The 16,781-nt window shown below is 50.4% G+C and overlaps 1 protein-coding gene across 1 annotated transcript in view; it reads left to right on the forward strand.

Annotated features, from left to right (window-relative positions):
* The window catches only part of dab1a (DAB adaptor protein 1a), a 40,578-nt gene extending 24,157 nt beyond the window's left edge, over positions 1-16,421 (forward strand). The window contains exons 7-14 of the mRNA XM_076153305.1: positions 436-498; positions 1,740-1,805; positions 7,632-7,694; positions 7,794-7,890; positions 8,704-9,110; positions 9,556-9,751; positions 9,966-10,114; positions 14,273-16,421. Of these exons, the coding sequence (XP_076009420.1) occupies positions 436-498; positions 1,740-1,805; positions 7,632-7,694; positions 7,794-7,890; positions 8,704-9,110; positions 9,556-9,751; positions 9,966-10,114; positions 14,273-14,320 (1,089 nt within the window). The 3' untranslated portion in view covers positions 14,321-16,421. The remainder of the gene's footprint in view (positions 1-435; positions 499-1,739; positions 1,806-7,631; positions 7,695-7,793; positions 7,891-8,703; positions 9,111-9,555; positions 9,752-9,965; positions 10,115-14,272) is intronic.
* The last annotated feature ends 360 nt before the right edge of the window (positions 16,422-16,781 follow it).

A 16,781-nucleotide genomic window follows, 5' to 3' on the forward strand; every position in this document is an offset into this window, starting at 1 on the left:
GGAGATGGTCTCTGTTTGGTTGCACCGTGGTACAGCAGGACAATGTGCACAGTGTGGAGGCTCAAGGTGTGTGCAGATCTGTGTGTGGAGTTGACTACAGTAGGAAACACTCATCCGTGTGTGTGCGCGCGCGTGTGTGTGCATGTCAGTTGCCAGTCGGGGTGCATGATTAGCTGAGAGAGCTACGAGTTTCTCAGCTGCTGTGGGAACTTTTTTCTGCTTGATTTCTCCTCAATATGTCGCCGGGATCTATTCCTCAATTGCTGTTTAATGAGAACCTATTGACGATGCCATTTGACTAATCACTGCCATTTCTACCACTTTTCTCTCAAACTGCTTCTACTTCCCAATTTCTCTCACTTCTTCTTTTCCTCTCCTCCTCCCCGACCCCGACCCCCCTCCCCTCCCTCCCTCCCTTTGCTGCCGACGTTGTAGTACATTGTGTTTGAGGCGGGACACGAGCCGATCCGCGACCAATCAGAAGAGAGCATTTATCAGGTACTCACAAGCTCACATGAGTCTCCTCCTCTTCATCGCCGACACGAGCCGGGGGAGAGTTCTTTTAGAGTCTTTGTAGAGATTTAAAGCTGGTGGGTAGGTACCAGCTCCCGCCCTCTTTAATGGGACGAGTGTATTCCTCGCTCGCTAATAAAATTATTGACTTCTTCTGCGCTCATAAAAATGTAGAAAGAGAGAATAAAAGTCGGTTAGAATGAGGAGCACACATGAGCCGGACCGCTCTATGGGTGCAGCTCCTTGGGAAATAGAGGGGGTGGGGTGTGTGTGTGTGTGTGTGTGTGGAGGGGATATGGAGGTTATTCCTGGGCTCTGTGTTGAAGGCGGACCCCCCTCCTCTCCTCCTTTCCTTTCCTTATCCCGAGGAGATGAAAGAAGGCGGAGGGGGGGAGAAAGATTAATCACCAGCCTCTCGTTTGATCTTTAAATAAAATGGATTGAAAATAGATGGAGAGCTGGTGTATGCACAAACACACACACACACACACACGCGCGCACACACATATGCATACAAACATACAATCCCACCCCCACACACACACATCGGGCCAAGGAAGCATGCGTCTCAGGCAGCCCACAGCCACAGAGGAGCTAATGTATGAATAAAGATGGAAGCTTCTGGAAATGAACATGTGAAAGATGTAAACAAGGCGACAAGGATTACATTTACATTCACACACACACACACAGCACGTTAAGAGCCGGCCCAACTAGGAAATTATAAACCCTCTCCCCCCCAGACTTCATGTTTATGTCACTGTAGCGTCGGTGAAGTCAACAAATGTGAATTCCAGGATTCACGTATCAGCGCTTTGCCATCAGCGCTAAAAGCCTCATTGTTTCTTCTCATTCGGCACGCTGTCAAATCTATCTGCATGCCTGACACGGAGATATTACATGTCGGCGTGTGTGTGACAGTCTGAGTTATTACACGTCTGCGCCCGTGATAAGCAGCGCTGCCCGTTTCTTTATTAGAAAGAAGGAACGAGACGCAGTGAGCGACGCACCGGCTGCTGATTAGCCCCGCAGATGAATTCTCACATCGCAGATTCAGATTCAGATTATCCCCACACACACACACACACACACACACACACTCACACACTGCCAGTGATTGATTTGGGGCTGTAACAGTGACGTGTACAGATTGTTCCGCTGCTTGATAATCTAGAGGTAACAGGTTCTCCTGGCTGTTCTCTGGCTCTATTGGCTGATCTGTGTAGGTTCCCACCAGTCAGCAGAAGGAAGGGGTCTATGACGTCCCAAAGCGACACCCAGTGAGTGACCGTGTGTTTGCCCCCGCCCCCTCGGTGTCCCCCCCGTCCCCCTCACGCCTGCCTCCCCCCTGTCTCCCCCCTCTCAGACAAACCTCTCAGCTGTCCCTGCCTTGTTCTATTCTTGCCACTTCCCCAAAAAACTAAACGGAACGCTGCCTCCATTCGGCGTTCCCGTCCCCTCTTGAACTCATTTGGAAGCGTCTCCAGTTTGGTCTTAACGGTTCCCAAACTGTGTGTGAGCGTCCCCTGAGAGGTTTGCTGGGACCCAGTGTGTGCTGTGCTACTGTTCTGCTTCCAACGGTGCTGTGGTGGTTGGTGCCCTTCTTGCCTGCGCTCCTTATGGTTAACTGGGATTGTGTGTGTGTGTGTGTGTGCGAGTGTGTGTGAGGGAGAGGCTGTGACTGCATGTGGTGTCACTCGGCCCGATGAAGCATGCCCCGGCTGTGGTTTTGCAAGTGCCGAATCCAATATGAAGCCAGCATGACCTTCTTTCAGATTGTGTGGACGACATTTTGTGCGTGTTGTAACTTCCTGTGCGATGACATGAGTGATGCGTCCGGCTGTAAACCTGCATGGCCTCCTCTCTCTGGACTCTATAGGATGTGGAAGCGTTTCTCACCCCATCAATGCATACACGCGCGTACCTCAGTGTGTTTGTCATGGTAATATATATCACAGCGTGTGTGTGTGTGTGTGTGTGTGTGTGTGTGTGTGTGGCGTCTGTAAGCTCTTGGTATTTGCCTGGGCTGCCTGTAGTTATAATGAAAGATGACCTTGACCAGTGTGAGGCGGTACTATAACTCAGCTGCTCTTCATCTGCCTATAAAGATGCTCCCTGATTTAATCTGCTAAAACCTCCACATTCATAATAACCAGGCCCGTGTGTGTGTGTGTGTGTGTGTGGGCGTGTGTGTGTTATATCTTTGTCCATATCTGTGTATATTGTATGTGAGCACTCCTTTGCCCCCCCCCTCACCCTGTTAAGAGTCCAGCACTCCCACAGTCCAGAGCTCATCATCTGTGTGTGTGTGTGTGTGTGTGTGTGTCTGTGTGTCTGTGTGTCACAGTAAAGGATCCCTTTTTGTAGGTGTGTTGTTCAGTCTGGTGTAATCAGACCTTAGTAATACGTTTCCCCCCCTTTTGTACGATAAGTGTGGCCAAGATTGAACACAGCAGACATACAGTACATGGGTGTGGACCAAAATGACCACACACACACACACACACACTATGTGTAAATCCACGCAGTGCTCTTATCCGTCTGTAACGCAATTAAGGCAAAGATCTAAATAATATGTATAAATAAGTAGGATGTTGGCCTTTCCCCCAGTACACACACACACACACACACATTATGTGACTGCAGTATGAGGAGAGCCCCTCCCCCCTCCGCCCCCCTCATTGAGGAATATGTGGAAATATGGCGACGTCATACCAAGAGCTTTACATTCCTTGAATAGAATCGATCGACCCTCGCCAATGTTCCAATTTCCCCGGTATGAAGGTAAACATGACATTTGAGATAGATTTATGGATTGAATCTCTGTACGATCCAAGTATCAATGTGCATGTAAATGACCTGACCGAGGCCGTGTGAGGGAGGGAGCGGACACACTAACTCACACACACACACACATCAACACGAGCCCAACTGAACCAACTGCAAGCCGCATTCTGCAGTGTGGAGTTAATGAATCTCACAGCCAATCAATGCTGCTCATAATTCATACACAAGGACCAAAGCAGGCTGCATACACACACCAGGCCCACTAACTCACCCAGGCTCTCAGGGGGAGGCTGTGGGGGTCTTACTGTCCTCCTATAGCTGGGTAAATACATTTAGAGGGGTAAGCAAAGGTCAGAACATCTAGTTATTAACACGTTGTGAGATAAACAGATGCCTTTTCCCGGGACGTCTTCCTCTTGTAATGTGAAGCAACACGAGATCTTAAAGACACGGTTTTGCCCAAATGCTTACATTTTCTCTGACCAACAAGTCCATCCGCTGATTGAGTCCAGAGTAAATGAACGAATCAAAGGTTTGAAGCCGGTGCAGGTTGTGCAGGGAGGCGCTGACTCTGTTGCGGCTGTGTGTTCTCCTCAGCTGCTGCTGAGACTCTGGCAGTACGGAGGAGGTATCACAGGCGTCATGCGATCCCTCTCGTCTCCTCGCCCGGCCTCATACCGCATGCTGTTATTTGGATTGCTTTTCTGTTGGCAGGTGTCTGAATGTGAACAAATCCAATATTTCTCTCTTGTTGCTCGGGCCTATTGGACTAGTCATCCATTCATGTGTGAACGCATTCAACTTCTCTTTTTTCTATTTCAATCTGGGGCGGAGGAAGTAAACACCACCCTACAGGAAGATCCTATGTTTGTAAATGATTCATACGCTTCAAATTTAAGCAAATGTGTGTGTGTAGTAAATGATGAAGAGAGTAAATTCACTGTAGGCGAGGGAAAAACAGAGCGCAGATTGGCGCCACCGCGGATGAAATGATGCTGCGGATGGAAGCGTGGCCTCCTGTCTGAAGCAATCTCTGCTGTTGTTTGCTCTGTCACTCTCTTAAATGATGACAAATCAATAGAACACAGAGCGAGAGGAAGAGCGGGCGAAAGAGAGACAGAGCCATTTCAATTTAGTGAGCCCTTGACCCTATAAGAACTAACAGAGTGTGGTGAATCAACAGCGGGCCTCCTCCTCCTCCTCGCCATCACCAACTCCCACCTATAGAGGTCAGCGAACTTCCCCCCCAACCGGCCCAGCACGGCAAATCCACACAAACCCCAAACTGCCCTATGATATATTGATATATAAACCACACTGCCTGTCTGTGTGTGTGTGTGTGTGTGTGTGTGTGTTTGGCAGCGGTCGGTCACGCGGCGGGTGATCAGCAAGGTGGCGTTAATTAAAGGGGCAGCGTTTAATTGTATGCAGAAACACATGTGCGCAGGTAATTAGCGTTTCCCCGGAGATGGTTAATTGATAGGTGACAGCTGTACTGATAAAGATAAAGGGACGGGCAAAGTGATGGCGAGAGCTCACCTAATGGGCACAGAAGGATAATTGGCCGGGCGAGAGAGAGAGAGAGAGAGATGGACGGAGAGCACAAAGAAGAAAGAATGACAGGAATGGGCAGCAGCTGTGTAACATGGACTCACATTCACAAGAAAGATGAAGAGTATTTCAAGACCTGATTCATATTGTGCAAGCTGTTACTGTGGCTAATGATGGCCTCACGCTTTCATGCCCAAACATTATACTATCCACAGTGTGTACCATCCTCCACCTCTTGCTGCCTTGCCAGATCTGCCTCAGAGTGTGTGTTACGGTGCCAGAGCAGGACAGATGTCTGGCGCTACATCGCCCCGCAAAAATAATCCTGAAATATGCTGAAATAAATGTGGTCCAGGCCTGAAATCACCAGTTTCTTTGTATCAAACAGGAACAAACAGCCCCCTTGTTTTTGCGCAGTGGTTTAACCCACAAAGTACTGAGCTGGCATCGTGTTATAGAAGAGCTGAGACAGAAAACACAAGGACCAGCGGAGGAAGCAGGCTGTGTTCATTAATGGGACCCAGTGTGCAGGGTGTTAGTTAATCCAGCAGGTCTTTGGCTCGGTCTGCGCCTGTGACACGGGAGAGCGGAGACACAACGCCGTCTAAACCCGAGCTCAGACTGCTGTAGTTTAGACTAAAGGTAGGGGGATGATCTCTAAACCTCTTTAAATCTGCAGCCGCTCTCTGGAGTCTGGCAAGAATGCGTCTCTGACAAGTCCCAGAAACCTTGCAGAACGTGTGTGTGTGTGAGTGTGTGTGTGCGTGTGTGTGTGTGTGTGTGTGTGAGAGTTTGAGATCATAATCCCCTCACTTCACCTCACTCCCTTCTATCTCGCCCCCTCCCTGTGTATGAGAAGCGACTAATACGTGTTCACCCACCTTTCCATCTTCCCTCCATCTAACACTCCAGTTGTGATTGCAGAACGGACATCATCATCCTCATCATCCTCATCCTCCTCATCATCATCAACCCCTCCAACCACAACAGTCTGAGCAGCAGCCTGAGCAGCAGCAGCCTGAGCAGCAGCAGCCTGAGCAGCAGCAGACTGTGGCTGATCTGATAGACTTTGACCTGGTTTTCGGGGCTGAGGTAAGGCGCTCTACAAACACACAGCTCAGCTCGGCCCTCTGCGTGTTTGCACAGTATGGAAAATCAAAGCTTGGAGGGGGGTTTAAGGCTTTATGAGCGGGGGAGGGGCCGTCCTAAAGGTCACCCAGCGGCTCTGATGAACTGCTTCCACACACATATTTCCAGATAATCTCCCGTCTGCTCCGTCCGTCTCTACCGCGCCGCCGCCGCCGCCGCCGCGTCTGTTCCCCCGTAGCCGCGAGTCACGTGCAGTCACCCCTGACTCATGACCCGCACTGTCCGATGAATAAAACATGACATGCAACCCTACTGTTGCCATAGTAACCCGATTTAGGCAGGAGTAGGTTATAGATGGCCTCGTGTTTGCGACAGAGAGAGAGAGAGAAAGAGAAACACTCCCGATCGCTCAGAGTCAGGTTCCTTCGGGGCAGCGTGGACGTAAAGGTCAGGATGTTTACCAGTGCAGTGTTGGGGGTCGGGAGGTTAGCAGGCGGCGGCGGCTGCGGCGGCGGTGACCGTCTCTCCTGCAGACACGCTACTGGCGCTACTGAAAGAACATTAATCAAGCATTCATAGAGCACCCGGCAATCACTGCGACCTGACCCTCACCCTGACCCTGACCACGCTCATGTGTCTATACGGAATATGGAGGCGGAAACTCAAAGTTCGTAAAAACGTGGAACTCCTCTCTGCCGTTTGAAGAACATTAAGGAAAGGTCTTTGTTCAGGCGTGTGTTGACTCCACAGTGTTCAAGCAGCACCATGGGAATACGCCGTGTGATGCAGAAGGCGGTGTTATGATTCTTTTTGTCAGTTTAATCCCGTGGACACACTCTTATCAGTCCCTCTGGGTGATAACTGCACGCTTTTGGGTATCATGGATATCTGCCTTATCATCCCGAGTCGATCTTTATCTGCCGCACAAGACTCCGTACCAATAATAGTCCATATTACTGCCTCCTATCTCCATCCTCTCGCCTGGAAAAAGCCAACATTTCCATTCAGACCAATAACTGTAAAGTATTGCGCTCACAGATCCATTATCTGATAGATGCCAGAGAGAAGTTTACGCTCTGCCTCTGACCTACCAGTTGCACGAGCGGGGAGATATTCTAAGAACATTCATTATCTCTGACCAAATTACATGCGCCCATGATTTATGCAAATCTCTGACCGTGTATCCCAGGCTTAAATTCCTTTATCCACTAAAAATAGAGATCTCCTCACTTGCCACGGGCCTTAAGATGTTATTAATGAAGGAGAGGGGGAGATGCTGAACTGAAGAGAGGGACCGAGGGTGGGAGGAGCGCTTCACTGTAAAAGGAAAGGGAATGAATGTAGATCAAATGGAAGAGCCGCCGCCTTTGATAGTGCGAGGAGAGCGTTAACGGTTTGTCCGGGGTAACACACACACAGACACACACTGATGCTAGGTAGGTATGTCCTCCTAATCAACCATTCCATTTCATCCCTCCATCTCTCCTCACCCCTCTGTCAGCCTGTCTGTGTTGCCGTCTCTGTTTCCAGGTAGGTACCAAATTTCAGCAAGCGATGTGTGTGTCGTGCGCCTTGTGCGTGTGTGTTGTCGCATGCCAGCTGTGATGCATGCATCGTCTGAAAATCAGCCTCACCAGATGATGTATAGAACAGTAAACATTGAGCCTGAGTGTGTGCTCTCTGATTCTCAGAATATCAACCAGTTAGAGATTTTCGGAGACATGTCCACACCGCCTGACATCACCTCTCCATCGGTGAGTAACCCCGCCATTCCTGCTGAGCCTTTAAGGACAAACATGGCGTTAAACATGCAAGACAGCGTCCCCTAATGAGTCTCAATCGGCCCCCCACAGACCCCAGCCTCTCCGGCCAACACCCTGGACCTCTCCCAGGGGCTGCAGCCGCCCGCTGAACTCTTCGCTCCCTTCAATCCCGCATCTGTGCCCTCAGGTAGGACCCCGGTCATTTCCTTGCTTAAACACAAAACCGACCGCTGCGAGGAAGAGAGAGAGAGGAAGAGAGAGAGAGAGGAAGGATTAGCGGGAGACTGGGAGGGATAGGGGGAGAGTAGGAACGGAGGGAAGGAAGAGGTGGCGGTTTGAGATAAATAGCGAGGGAAGGAATAGAGATGAAATGTAGATGAGGGGAGAGGGGAGAAAAGGTGGAGCTGGTTGTGTGTTGAATATGAAATACATCATTAGCTTGCTGCCTCCGACGCCGCTGATTTACCTGTGGCTGAGGCAACTGTGGCGGTCAGAGGGAGAGTAATAAAACATGCTGAGACGACTGTAGTGAGGAGTCTTTGGTATGCATGCGGCGTCTGTGAATTAGAAATTGGTGTATAGCTCAAAGTTTCCCTGCCTCTCCCTTCCTCCCCTGCCCTCCTGTGTGCACGTGTCAGCTTGGCGGGGCAGCCAAGGTTAGGCGTCAGCTTCCTCTGCTGTAGGTAACAACCGCAGACTGGAAAGTAGCGAGTGTGAAATAGAATAAAGGCGCCGCTGATGAGTTTCCGAGCCGGTTTAATGAGCGTGTGTCGAGCTCTGCCTGCCTTTTCATAATGAGTCTGCCTCATTCTGGAGGTGATTATCATAGTTGGCTGTGGCCATTAAGAGACGCCGCGTTAGCTGGGGGGGGAGAAGGGGAGCAGCACTCTCTGGTGACGCATCGGGTCGCTGAAAATCAGAGCTTTCCATTTGTATCCTGGAAGCTCTAACACATCTATGTTTAGTCTTCATGCTTCATCTTGGGAACATTGTCTCTCAGGTTACGTGACCATGGGAGCTGTACCTCCTGGCCACTGGTCCCAGCAGGCGTTTGCCGCCCAGACCCCCATGGCGTTCGGAGTCCAGTCTCCCCTGGGTCCAGTGGCCCAGGTGCTGCCGGGCGGCCAGCCTCTCATCTGGGGCCAGGCCAATCTCTTCCCCGCCACCCAGCAGCAGTGGGCAGCCATGGCAGCGGGAGCCTTCCCCCCCACAGCCTACCTCCCCGCCCAGCCCGTGGGCGCCCTGCCCGCTGCTATGTTCCAGACTCTCACCCCCGTCACGACCGTGACTTCAGCCGGCGAAGGCCATTCAGGGGCCGGGGCCGGTGCTTCGGCCGCCTCCCCCTCGGGGTCGTCGAGTCCACAGCATGGAGAGAGGGCGAAGCAGCTAGGCAAGGAGATTTTCAAGGTAGGTTTGGACTGCGGCCCACACACAGATTTCACACTGCAGATCTACAGGCTGAGTCAAGTTAACACATGTAACACGTTTATTTGAACACATACTGTATACAGATCTGACTTCCTGTCACTGTAGCATTTTTCCGTTGCTGCATAATGTCGCTCATTTAGAGAGGAAGCTATTGTGAGTGTGTGGGTGAAGCTGTTGTGTGTGTGTGGGTGTTGCCAGCATGCAAATGAGCCTCGTTTCTGCTTGTTTTTTTGCTGCTGTCTGCAAGAGACCGTCTGAAAATGACACTCACAGTAATGTGGTGTCCAAGCAGCGGCTCCAGTAATAGGCTGTACTGGCACACTCCTCCTGTGCTGAGCAGACTGTTGCTTTGCTTTTTCCAGATTGAAAGGCATCAAACATAAACGGTTCTCGTCTAGTTTGACTAAGGTTTGCTCTCTTTCAGGATTTCCAGCTGGCAAAGCCTCCAACTATGCCGGCAAAGAAGGGTGAGCAGCCCAACCTAGCAGGGACCTCAGAGGCGTTCAGCTCTTATTTCAGCCGTGTGGGCACCGCCCAGGACACAGACGACTGTGACGACTTTGACATTTCTCAAATGAATCTGACGCCTGTCACCTCCACAACACCGTCCACCAACTCACGTAAGGATTCTGCTTTATGTTTCACTCTCTGAGAGATTCCACTTTGGGTCACAAGAAACCATGACACTCACTTTTCTCCCTCACCTTGTTTTTGTTGTTTCATACTTATCAGGTCCCCCTAATTAGAAAAAGCAAGGAGAAATTAAAAATGCATACAAATGAAATGTGTGTGTCTCAGGAGGATACGCTAACACCCTGTCGCTCTCCCCTGCAGCACCCACCCCAGCTCCTCGGCAGGGCTCTCCCTCCAAGTCCTCCGCCTCCCATGTCAGCGACCCCCCCACGGACGCCACAGACCCCCCCACAGATGACTCATTTGGGGAAGTAGAGGGCAGTCCTAGTCGCAGCGGAGAGGAAGATGCTGTAAGTGGCGGCGTGTCCGTTCATGTGCGCGTGAGCGTGTGAGTGTGTGTCTGGCCGGGGTAATTCAAGTGTGTGTGCTTTTAATAAGGAACTCCTTATGCTGCCATAACCTGTGCAGCGAGTGAAGATCTGCTGATTAATAGCCTTTATAGAGGTGTTGGCGAGCCAGGTAATCACTCTCGCTGATTAGGGGCTGATGCTGTTCCTCGCCGTGTATGTGTGAGTGTGTGTGTGTGTGTGTGTGTATCGCTATATGTGAAAGACTGAAAATACATGGAAGAGCCTAGATTTTGTGTGTATGTGTGTGTGTGTGTGTGGTCAGCACAGCGTTAAATTAGCTGGAGGAATTGTCAGAGATATCATTACGCCGCTATTAATACCAGCAAGGGAGCGTCCATACATCAGCACTCTGATATGGACAGACTCGTCTTTGGTGAGATAAAGGAGGAACAGCCGCCCGATTCTTCTTCTTCGTCTCCTTCTTCTTCCAGGGACAATGAATATTTATTTAACTAGAAGCAACCTACATCTGAGAAAGTGACAGAAAGGAAGAGATTTTTCTAAAGGTAGGGCAAAGAGACGGAAAAGCCCTGAATGAAGGTTCAACCTTCCAGGGAACACGACTTTCAAGTGCCGGCCTCGTCTCTTTCTCTTACTGCTTCTATCTCTCGCTTGTTTTCTCCTTTTTCTCGCTCCCTCTCTCCAGGCATGAGCCATTAGTTTCACGGATCAGATCCGGCCATTATTGGGAGAAAAAAGAAAAAACGCGCTGAAAATGTCACCAGACCTGAATAACACACACACACACACACACACGCAAGAAGCAAGAAGCCAGTGTGTGTGTGTGTGTGTGTGTGTTTGCCGGTGGCTGCTGTGAGCAAGTGCGGTGGGAAAGGTTACATATAAAAAAAGAGCGAGAGACAGACAGGAAAGAGGAAAGCGAAAACAAACTCTCACTCCCTTTGGACGGGAGGTGCAAAAAGCCCAAATGCAGCCGATCGATAGAGCAAACTCGAAAGACGCTTTGGTGAGAGGAGAATGGAGTGTGTGTACATGTTTATGTAGGTGTGTGTGTGCGTGTGTGTGTGCTAAAGTGCGTCTGAGACAGTGACAGACAATGTGGGCCGCTCTTTCAAACTCCACGTCCTTTCTCTCCTCCAGAGCATTGACGCCTCCTCTCTTTCCTCCTTGACGCCTTTTCCTTGTAGCCTTAACGATCCTGCCGTCCTCTCTCTTAGATTTCCTTTTCTCTTAACCCTTGGTGGATCTTCTTTCCTCCCTCTCCCTCTCCCTCTCCCTCTCTCTCTCCCTCTTCTCTTCCCTCCTGGTCCTCTCCCTCCCTCTCTAGGCGTGTGGGTCTGGGTCTCCCTGCCCCAGTGAGACCGCTGAGCCCAGCCTAGACCAGGCCAGTCCAGAGGCTGGGAGCTAGATAGCAGCAGGGCAGGGTAGGTAGCCTTCGTCTCTCCTCCTCCTCTTCCTCCTCCTCCTCCTACACCTTTACTTGTCTTTTCTTCATGGGTTGCATCGCTCTGTGCTCGTGTCCCATTTTCCCTTTTTCTGTTTAACTCCCTTCTCCTTCCCGCTCGCCATCATGCATGCTGAATTTATGGCATGTGTGTGTGTGTGCCCGTGAGTGTGTGAGACGGTGTGGTCGTGTGTGGGTGTGTGAGAGACTTTGCTTGAGTTATTTGGTTCTGCAGCATCACCTGGAGTGTGTAATCGATACACACGTGTGCCCTTGGATCTCTCTGACCAGCGTGTTCTGTGCTCTCATTGTGTTTCCTTTCTGTCCTGCATACATTAATCACGCCTGAAATAGTGAACGTGTCACTGCGAAAGCCAATCGTGTGTGACAGCCAATCAGGAACGGTGCACTTCACTGAGCAGGGTGTGTGTGTGTGTGTGTGTGTGTGTGTGTGTGTTATGTGCACATCTTGACTGTTTAACTTAATGTAACTTGTTGAGTGGAGTCATTTTATGCATTATGTTTGTTTTGTGGTGTAATGTAGCTGCCAATAAATGCATTATACTGAGGGGATTGGAACTGATGAAGACAAGCAGCGGCTGTCAAACTGATGCTATATTTTCTAGACACACACGCACACACTTACACACACACACGTCTCCTGGTTGTTATCTTACATCAGACGAATGTGCAGGCCTGGAAATGTTCTGCAGAGTCAAGCTGAAGACAAAGGCGACATTTTGTTTCCCTCGCCTCCCTATCCTGAACCCTCGCCCACACGCACACACACACACACACACACACATACACACAACTATGGCTGCATAATGATAGTGCCAAGATTAATGACTGCCCCTACATAATTGGCATTAATTAAAACTCAAGAAGACTTCTCGTCTTCCTCACACCGGGGAGGGGGAGGAAGGACCGCCTCGCTGTCTCAAGCCCCCTGCTGGCGGCTGGATGCAGGCCGTGAGTGGGCGGATGAGTTGTGGCGGCGGGAGAGTGGAGTAGGCGACACTGAGTGTGTTCTGGTTTCCTCTGTGTGTGTTAGGTGGATGGCTTTGGTCCTGGGCCAATGATGCTGCTCCCAGATGCTGTTTACTTGCTCAATCACCTCAACTTTAGACATCTTCCCAAACACACACACACACACACACACACACACACACACCTGTCCATTAGGCCCAGTTATTCCCCAGACAAGCACACCTGCGAGCGATGCTGTGACCACCTGTGCTCATGTTGGAGCCAACCGTGTGCGTGTGCGTGTTTTTATGAGTGTGTTTGTGTGTGACTGCTCGACCCCCCCCCCCACACACACACACACACACACAGTGTGGCTCAGACAGACATGTGTTCAGGCTGGTGGGAGTGTAAGTGTTTTTCTAGAGTGATCTCATCATGTCGAGCCAGCGCTCACGAGTCTCAGCCGTGAAATGGCCTGCTTCCACGGTTCAATGAGCAATCTCACATTGCTCCTTCTGCCCAGAGCCTAGCACACACACACACACACACACACACACACACACACACATACACACACACACACACACACACAGATAAATGTCCATGTGTGCCAGCCAAGCCAGTTCCTTTGGCCTTCAGGCTGGTGCTACGCCTGGGCCACATCATCATCATTCATACCTCCACCCAGTGTCTCCACCCCCCACATCCCCCAGCCGGGGTTGATGAAGCTGAAGCTGAAGCTGGAGCGGCTCAGAGGATGCAGAGTGACGGTGCTGGGGTTGAGCAGTGTGCGTGCGTGCCTTCGCCGCCTGTCTCGTCCTCTTCGTCACCTCTTCATCACCTCTCAGTGCGGCTGGCAGCCACTTCCTGCTCACTGTGGCATCCTGGCTCAACTAAAGATCCCAGCTATGATGGGATGTTTGCTGCAGGAACATGTAGCCTACTAGCGGTGTGCGTTTTCACTCAGTGTGAGTGGAGAGCCATGGGAGGTGCCTCAAACCCTTTCCCCAGAATGCTCCAGGTCGTGGCGATGGTGGAGCTCCGTCAGATGAGGCAGCTGCTGGTAAACACTCCACACCAGGCGAGTCTCCACCAGATCACAGATAGAACAGAGCAGTGGACCTCAACCAGGCTGTCTGCATGGCAGGTTGAGTGTGTGGCTGTAATTCTGTGTGCTGTCCTAACGGCCCGATGTGTGTGAGGCTCTGACTGCAGAGAGCTCCGTCCTCTTCCTGCTCAGCTGGACAGAAACTCAGACATGGTGACTCACAACTTGTCTGTCGTCTTCACCTCTGATTCATGCAGGAGGCCTGGGAGGGAAACTGGAGAGGCCCAGACTGCATGCATTGATTTGGACACACCCACACACACACACACACACACACACACACACACACACACACACACACACACACACACACACAGACAGGAGCTTTCATGGTTAAAGGGTGCATTTTTCCATGAGAGCTGAAAATGGGCTGAGTGATTGGAAGTCATCTCCCCCATGTAATGTGCTACTGCCATCTGGTGGCTGTGTGAGGAACTGGCATTTGAAAGTGTGTGTGGATGGTTTTACTGTCGGGGTTTGCAGGCTGAGGGTGCATGCAGGGCAGCGAGTAAGAAAATAAATACATCACTCATTAGATGCCGGCCATCACAAACGTGGAGATAATGGAGTAAATGAAAGTGTTTGAAGTGACTGATGTTGTTTCTCTTGTGTGCAGAAGGGGAAGGACCCTCTCTACGCCAAGATCAACAAAGGGAAGAAATAAAGAGACACGTAGGAAGACAGACCTGACCAGCACTGAGAGAACAGGAGGAGAACCTTCAGCTGTGTGTGCGTGTGTGTGTGTGTGTGTGTGTGTGTGTGTGTGTGTGTGTGAGTGTGAGTGTGAGTGTGAGTGTGTGTCTGTCTGTGTGTATCTGGCACATCTCCCTGCCTGGCCAAGCCCCTCTTCTCTTCTCGGGCTAACAACATCCCTGGAGGGACCTCCGTGCTGCGTCCTCCTCCTGTGCTCCTCCTCCCCCTCCTCTTCCTCCTCCTCCTCCTCTCTGCAGTCTTCTCTCCTCCTAAGAGGAGGATGAGCCTCTTGGTCATTCACTCCAGGCAGGTGGGGGGGTATCAATCACCGAGATGGATCCAGCTCTCCCTCCACTGCACTGTCTTCTCTCTTCTCCTCCCCTTGGCAACTCACACCCAGCCTTAGAGACAGAACCTGCGCCTCCCTCTCGCCCTCCTCTTCCTCTTCCTCCTCCTCCTCTCTCTGTCTTTTGCCCTCACACTCCTCCGCCTCCGGCCCTGCTGGTGCCTGGCCAGAGCCCGTGCTGCCCAGGAGGGACTGAAACAAGCAGTGCCTCCCTGTCTCTCTGTCACACACACACACACACCCGCAAACGCTTACTGGGATCAGAAACAATCGGCTTCGGTTTGAACGGACAGATTCCGCATGTGTAGCAAGGAGATCCTACAGGAGGCGCTAGACTCTAATGGGCCTATCAGGGATGGCTCAATACTGGGATCAATGCATCTGATTGATTGATTTGGGTGTTTCCCCCGTTCTTGTGAGTGTCTGCTGGATCGCTATGCAGAAACAGACTCTCTGGGAGCTACTCACACACACACACACCATCTACACACACACACACACACTGTGCACATAACAATCACCCCTACTTACACACACAGACACAGACACACGCACCAGACAAAGCCGCCATCCCTCATCCTCTCTAACACAAACACACAAACTGTTAATTTGCCAAATGTCTCTCCTCCCAGAGGACGGAGGAGCGGACACTGAAGGGACGGGACCCTCAGAGGGAGGGAAGCGTGGACGGCAGACAGCTTCTGTGATGGAAGTGTTCATTCTCTATAGCTTTTGTACAATACTGATTAAAAAAAGAACAAATTGAAAAAATTGAATTTTTATTTTATAAGTCAATCAAGCCGCTGGGGTCAGGAGATGAAGAGTCAACACGGCTTTAAGGCGTCTGATCGATGGCTCGCCAAACTCATTTTGTAAATAAGGACGTCTCATTTCACACAACAGACTTCTGCGCCATAAAATAGGAAGGCTTCAGTTATGCAAATTCTTGACGTTACCCGAGCAATATCAACGTTTTCTTTTCCTGTTTCCTGACTTTGTTGTTGCCTCTCTCTCTCTCTCCCCCCCCCCCCCCCCCCTCTCTCTCCCCCCCTCTCTCTCTCTCCTCCCCTGCTGGTATGGTTTTCTTTATGTGCATGGTTATTGTAGGTCTTCGTCTTAGCCCCTCCCCCCCTCAGACCCTGTAGTTCTGCCATGTTAGCTCTCAGACTAAATGAGCTCCTAGCCTCATCTGTGCCGCTCCTCCGTGTTCCTGCAGCACCACAAAAGGTCGGAGTCCCACAATCTTATATTCCCGTACTACAGCTGGATTTTATACGGCTCCTGTCCTCTGTCCGGCCCCTCCGCACTCATTAGAGAGACGCAGTGATGCTCTTCTCCATCTGTCCGTCTGTTGTCCAGGTGCCAAACTGCTCCTGTCTGACCTGTGTGTGTGTGTGTGGACAGCGGCGTCCTCTGCTAGAACTACATTAACTGTGATGCCAATGACTCCCTATTTTATGGCCAGAGTCCTCATTCCTTTGAGAACAACTTTTGGACTATGATGTTGATTAACTTACAAATTTGACGACTAGAAGACGAGCGAGGAAACTGAATCAAAAGGGAAACATTGCTGTTTGACTACATTTCTAGGCCTATTTTAACTTTACCTCAGCTAACAGTTTCTTAATGTAAATTGACACATTATTTTTATCTTTATGAATATGACATTCTACAGTGGGTTTATAGATGATTTTCTGTTCTCTCTTGATTTACGTATTCCACCATGTATTACTGTTACAAATAAACACACCCCAAATGAATCATATGGGCCTTTATGTGTCTCGTCTCAGTGTGTGTGTGTATGTGGGTCTGTGTGTATGGGAGGGAATGAGAGACTAATGATGTGTGCCTGGCAGAGGTGACCCCAGAGTGTGTGTGAGGGAATGAGTGGCACACTTTGTAGCTGTACATTAACACAGATTTAATGTCCTGTCACTTCCTGCTATAGAAGCAGCCTCTAATGCAAACTGACAGCAGCTTTATTAGCATCGTGCTACAAAGCGAAACCTTCAGTCTTATTCCCTTTCACTTACTCCTGATGGAAAAGGGGAAAATAAGAACAAGAATTTAATATACTTGGATAATA

Source organism: Genypterus blacodes, unplaced genomic scaffold (genome assembly GCF_046128005.1).
Source record: "Genypterus blacodes isolate CSIRO-AG114 ecotype Tasmania unplaced genomic scaffold, CSIRO-AGI_Gbla_v1 ptg000058l_1, whole genome shotgun sequence".
Lineage (NCBI taxonomy): Eukaryota > Metazoa > Chordata > Actinopteri > Ophidiiformes > Ophidiidae > Genypterus > Genypterus blacodes.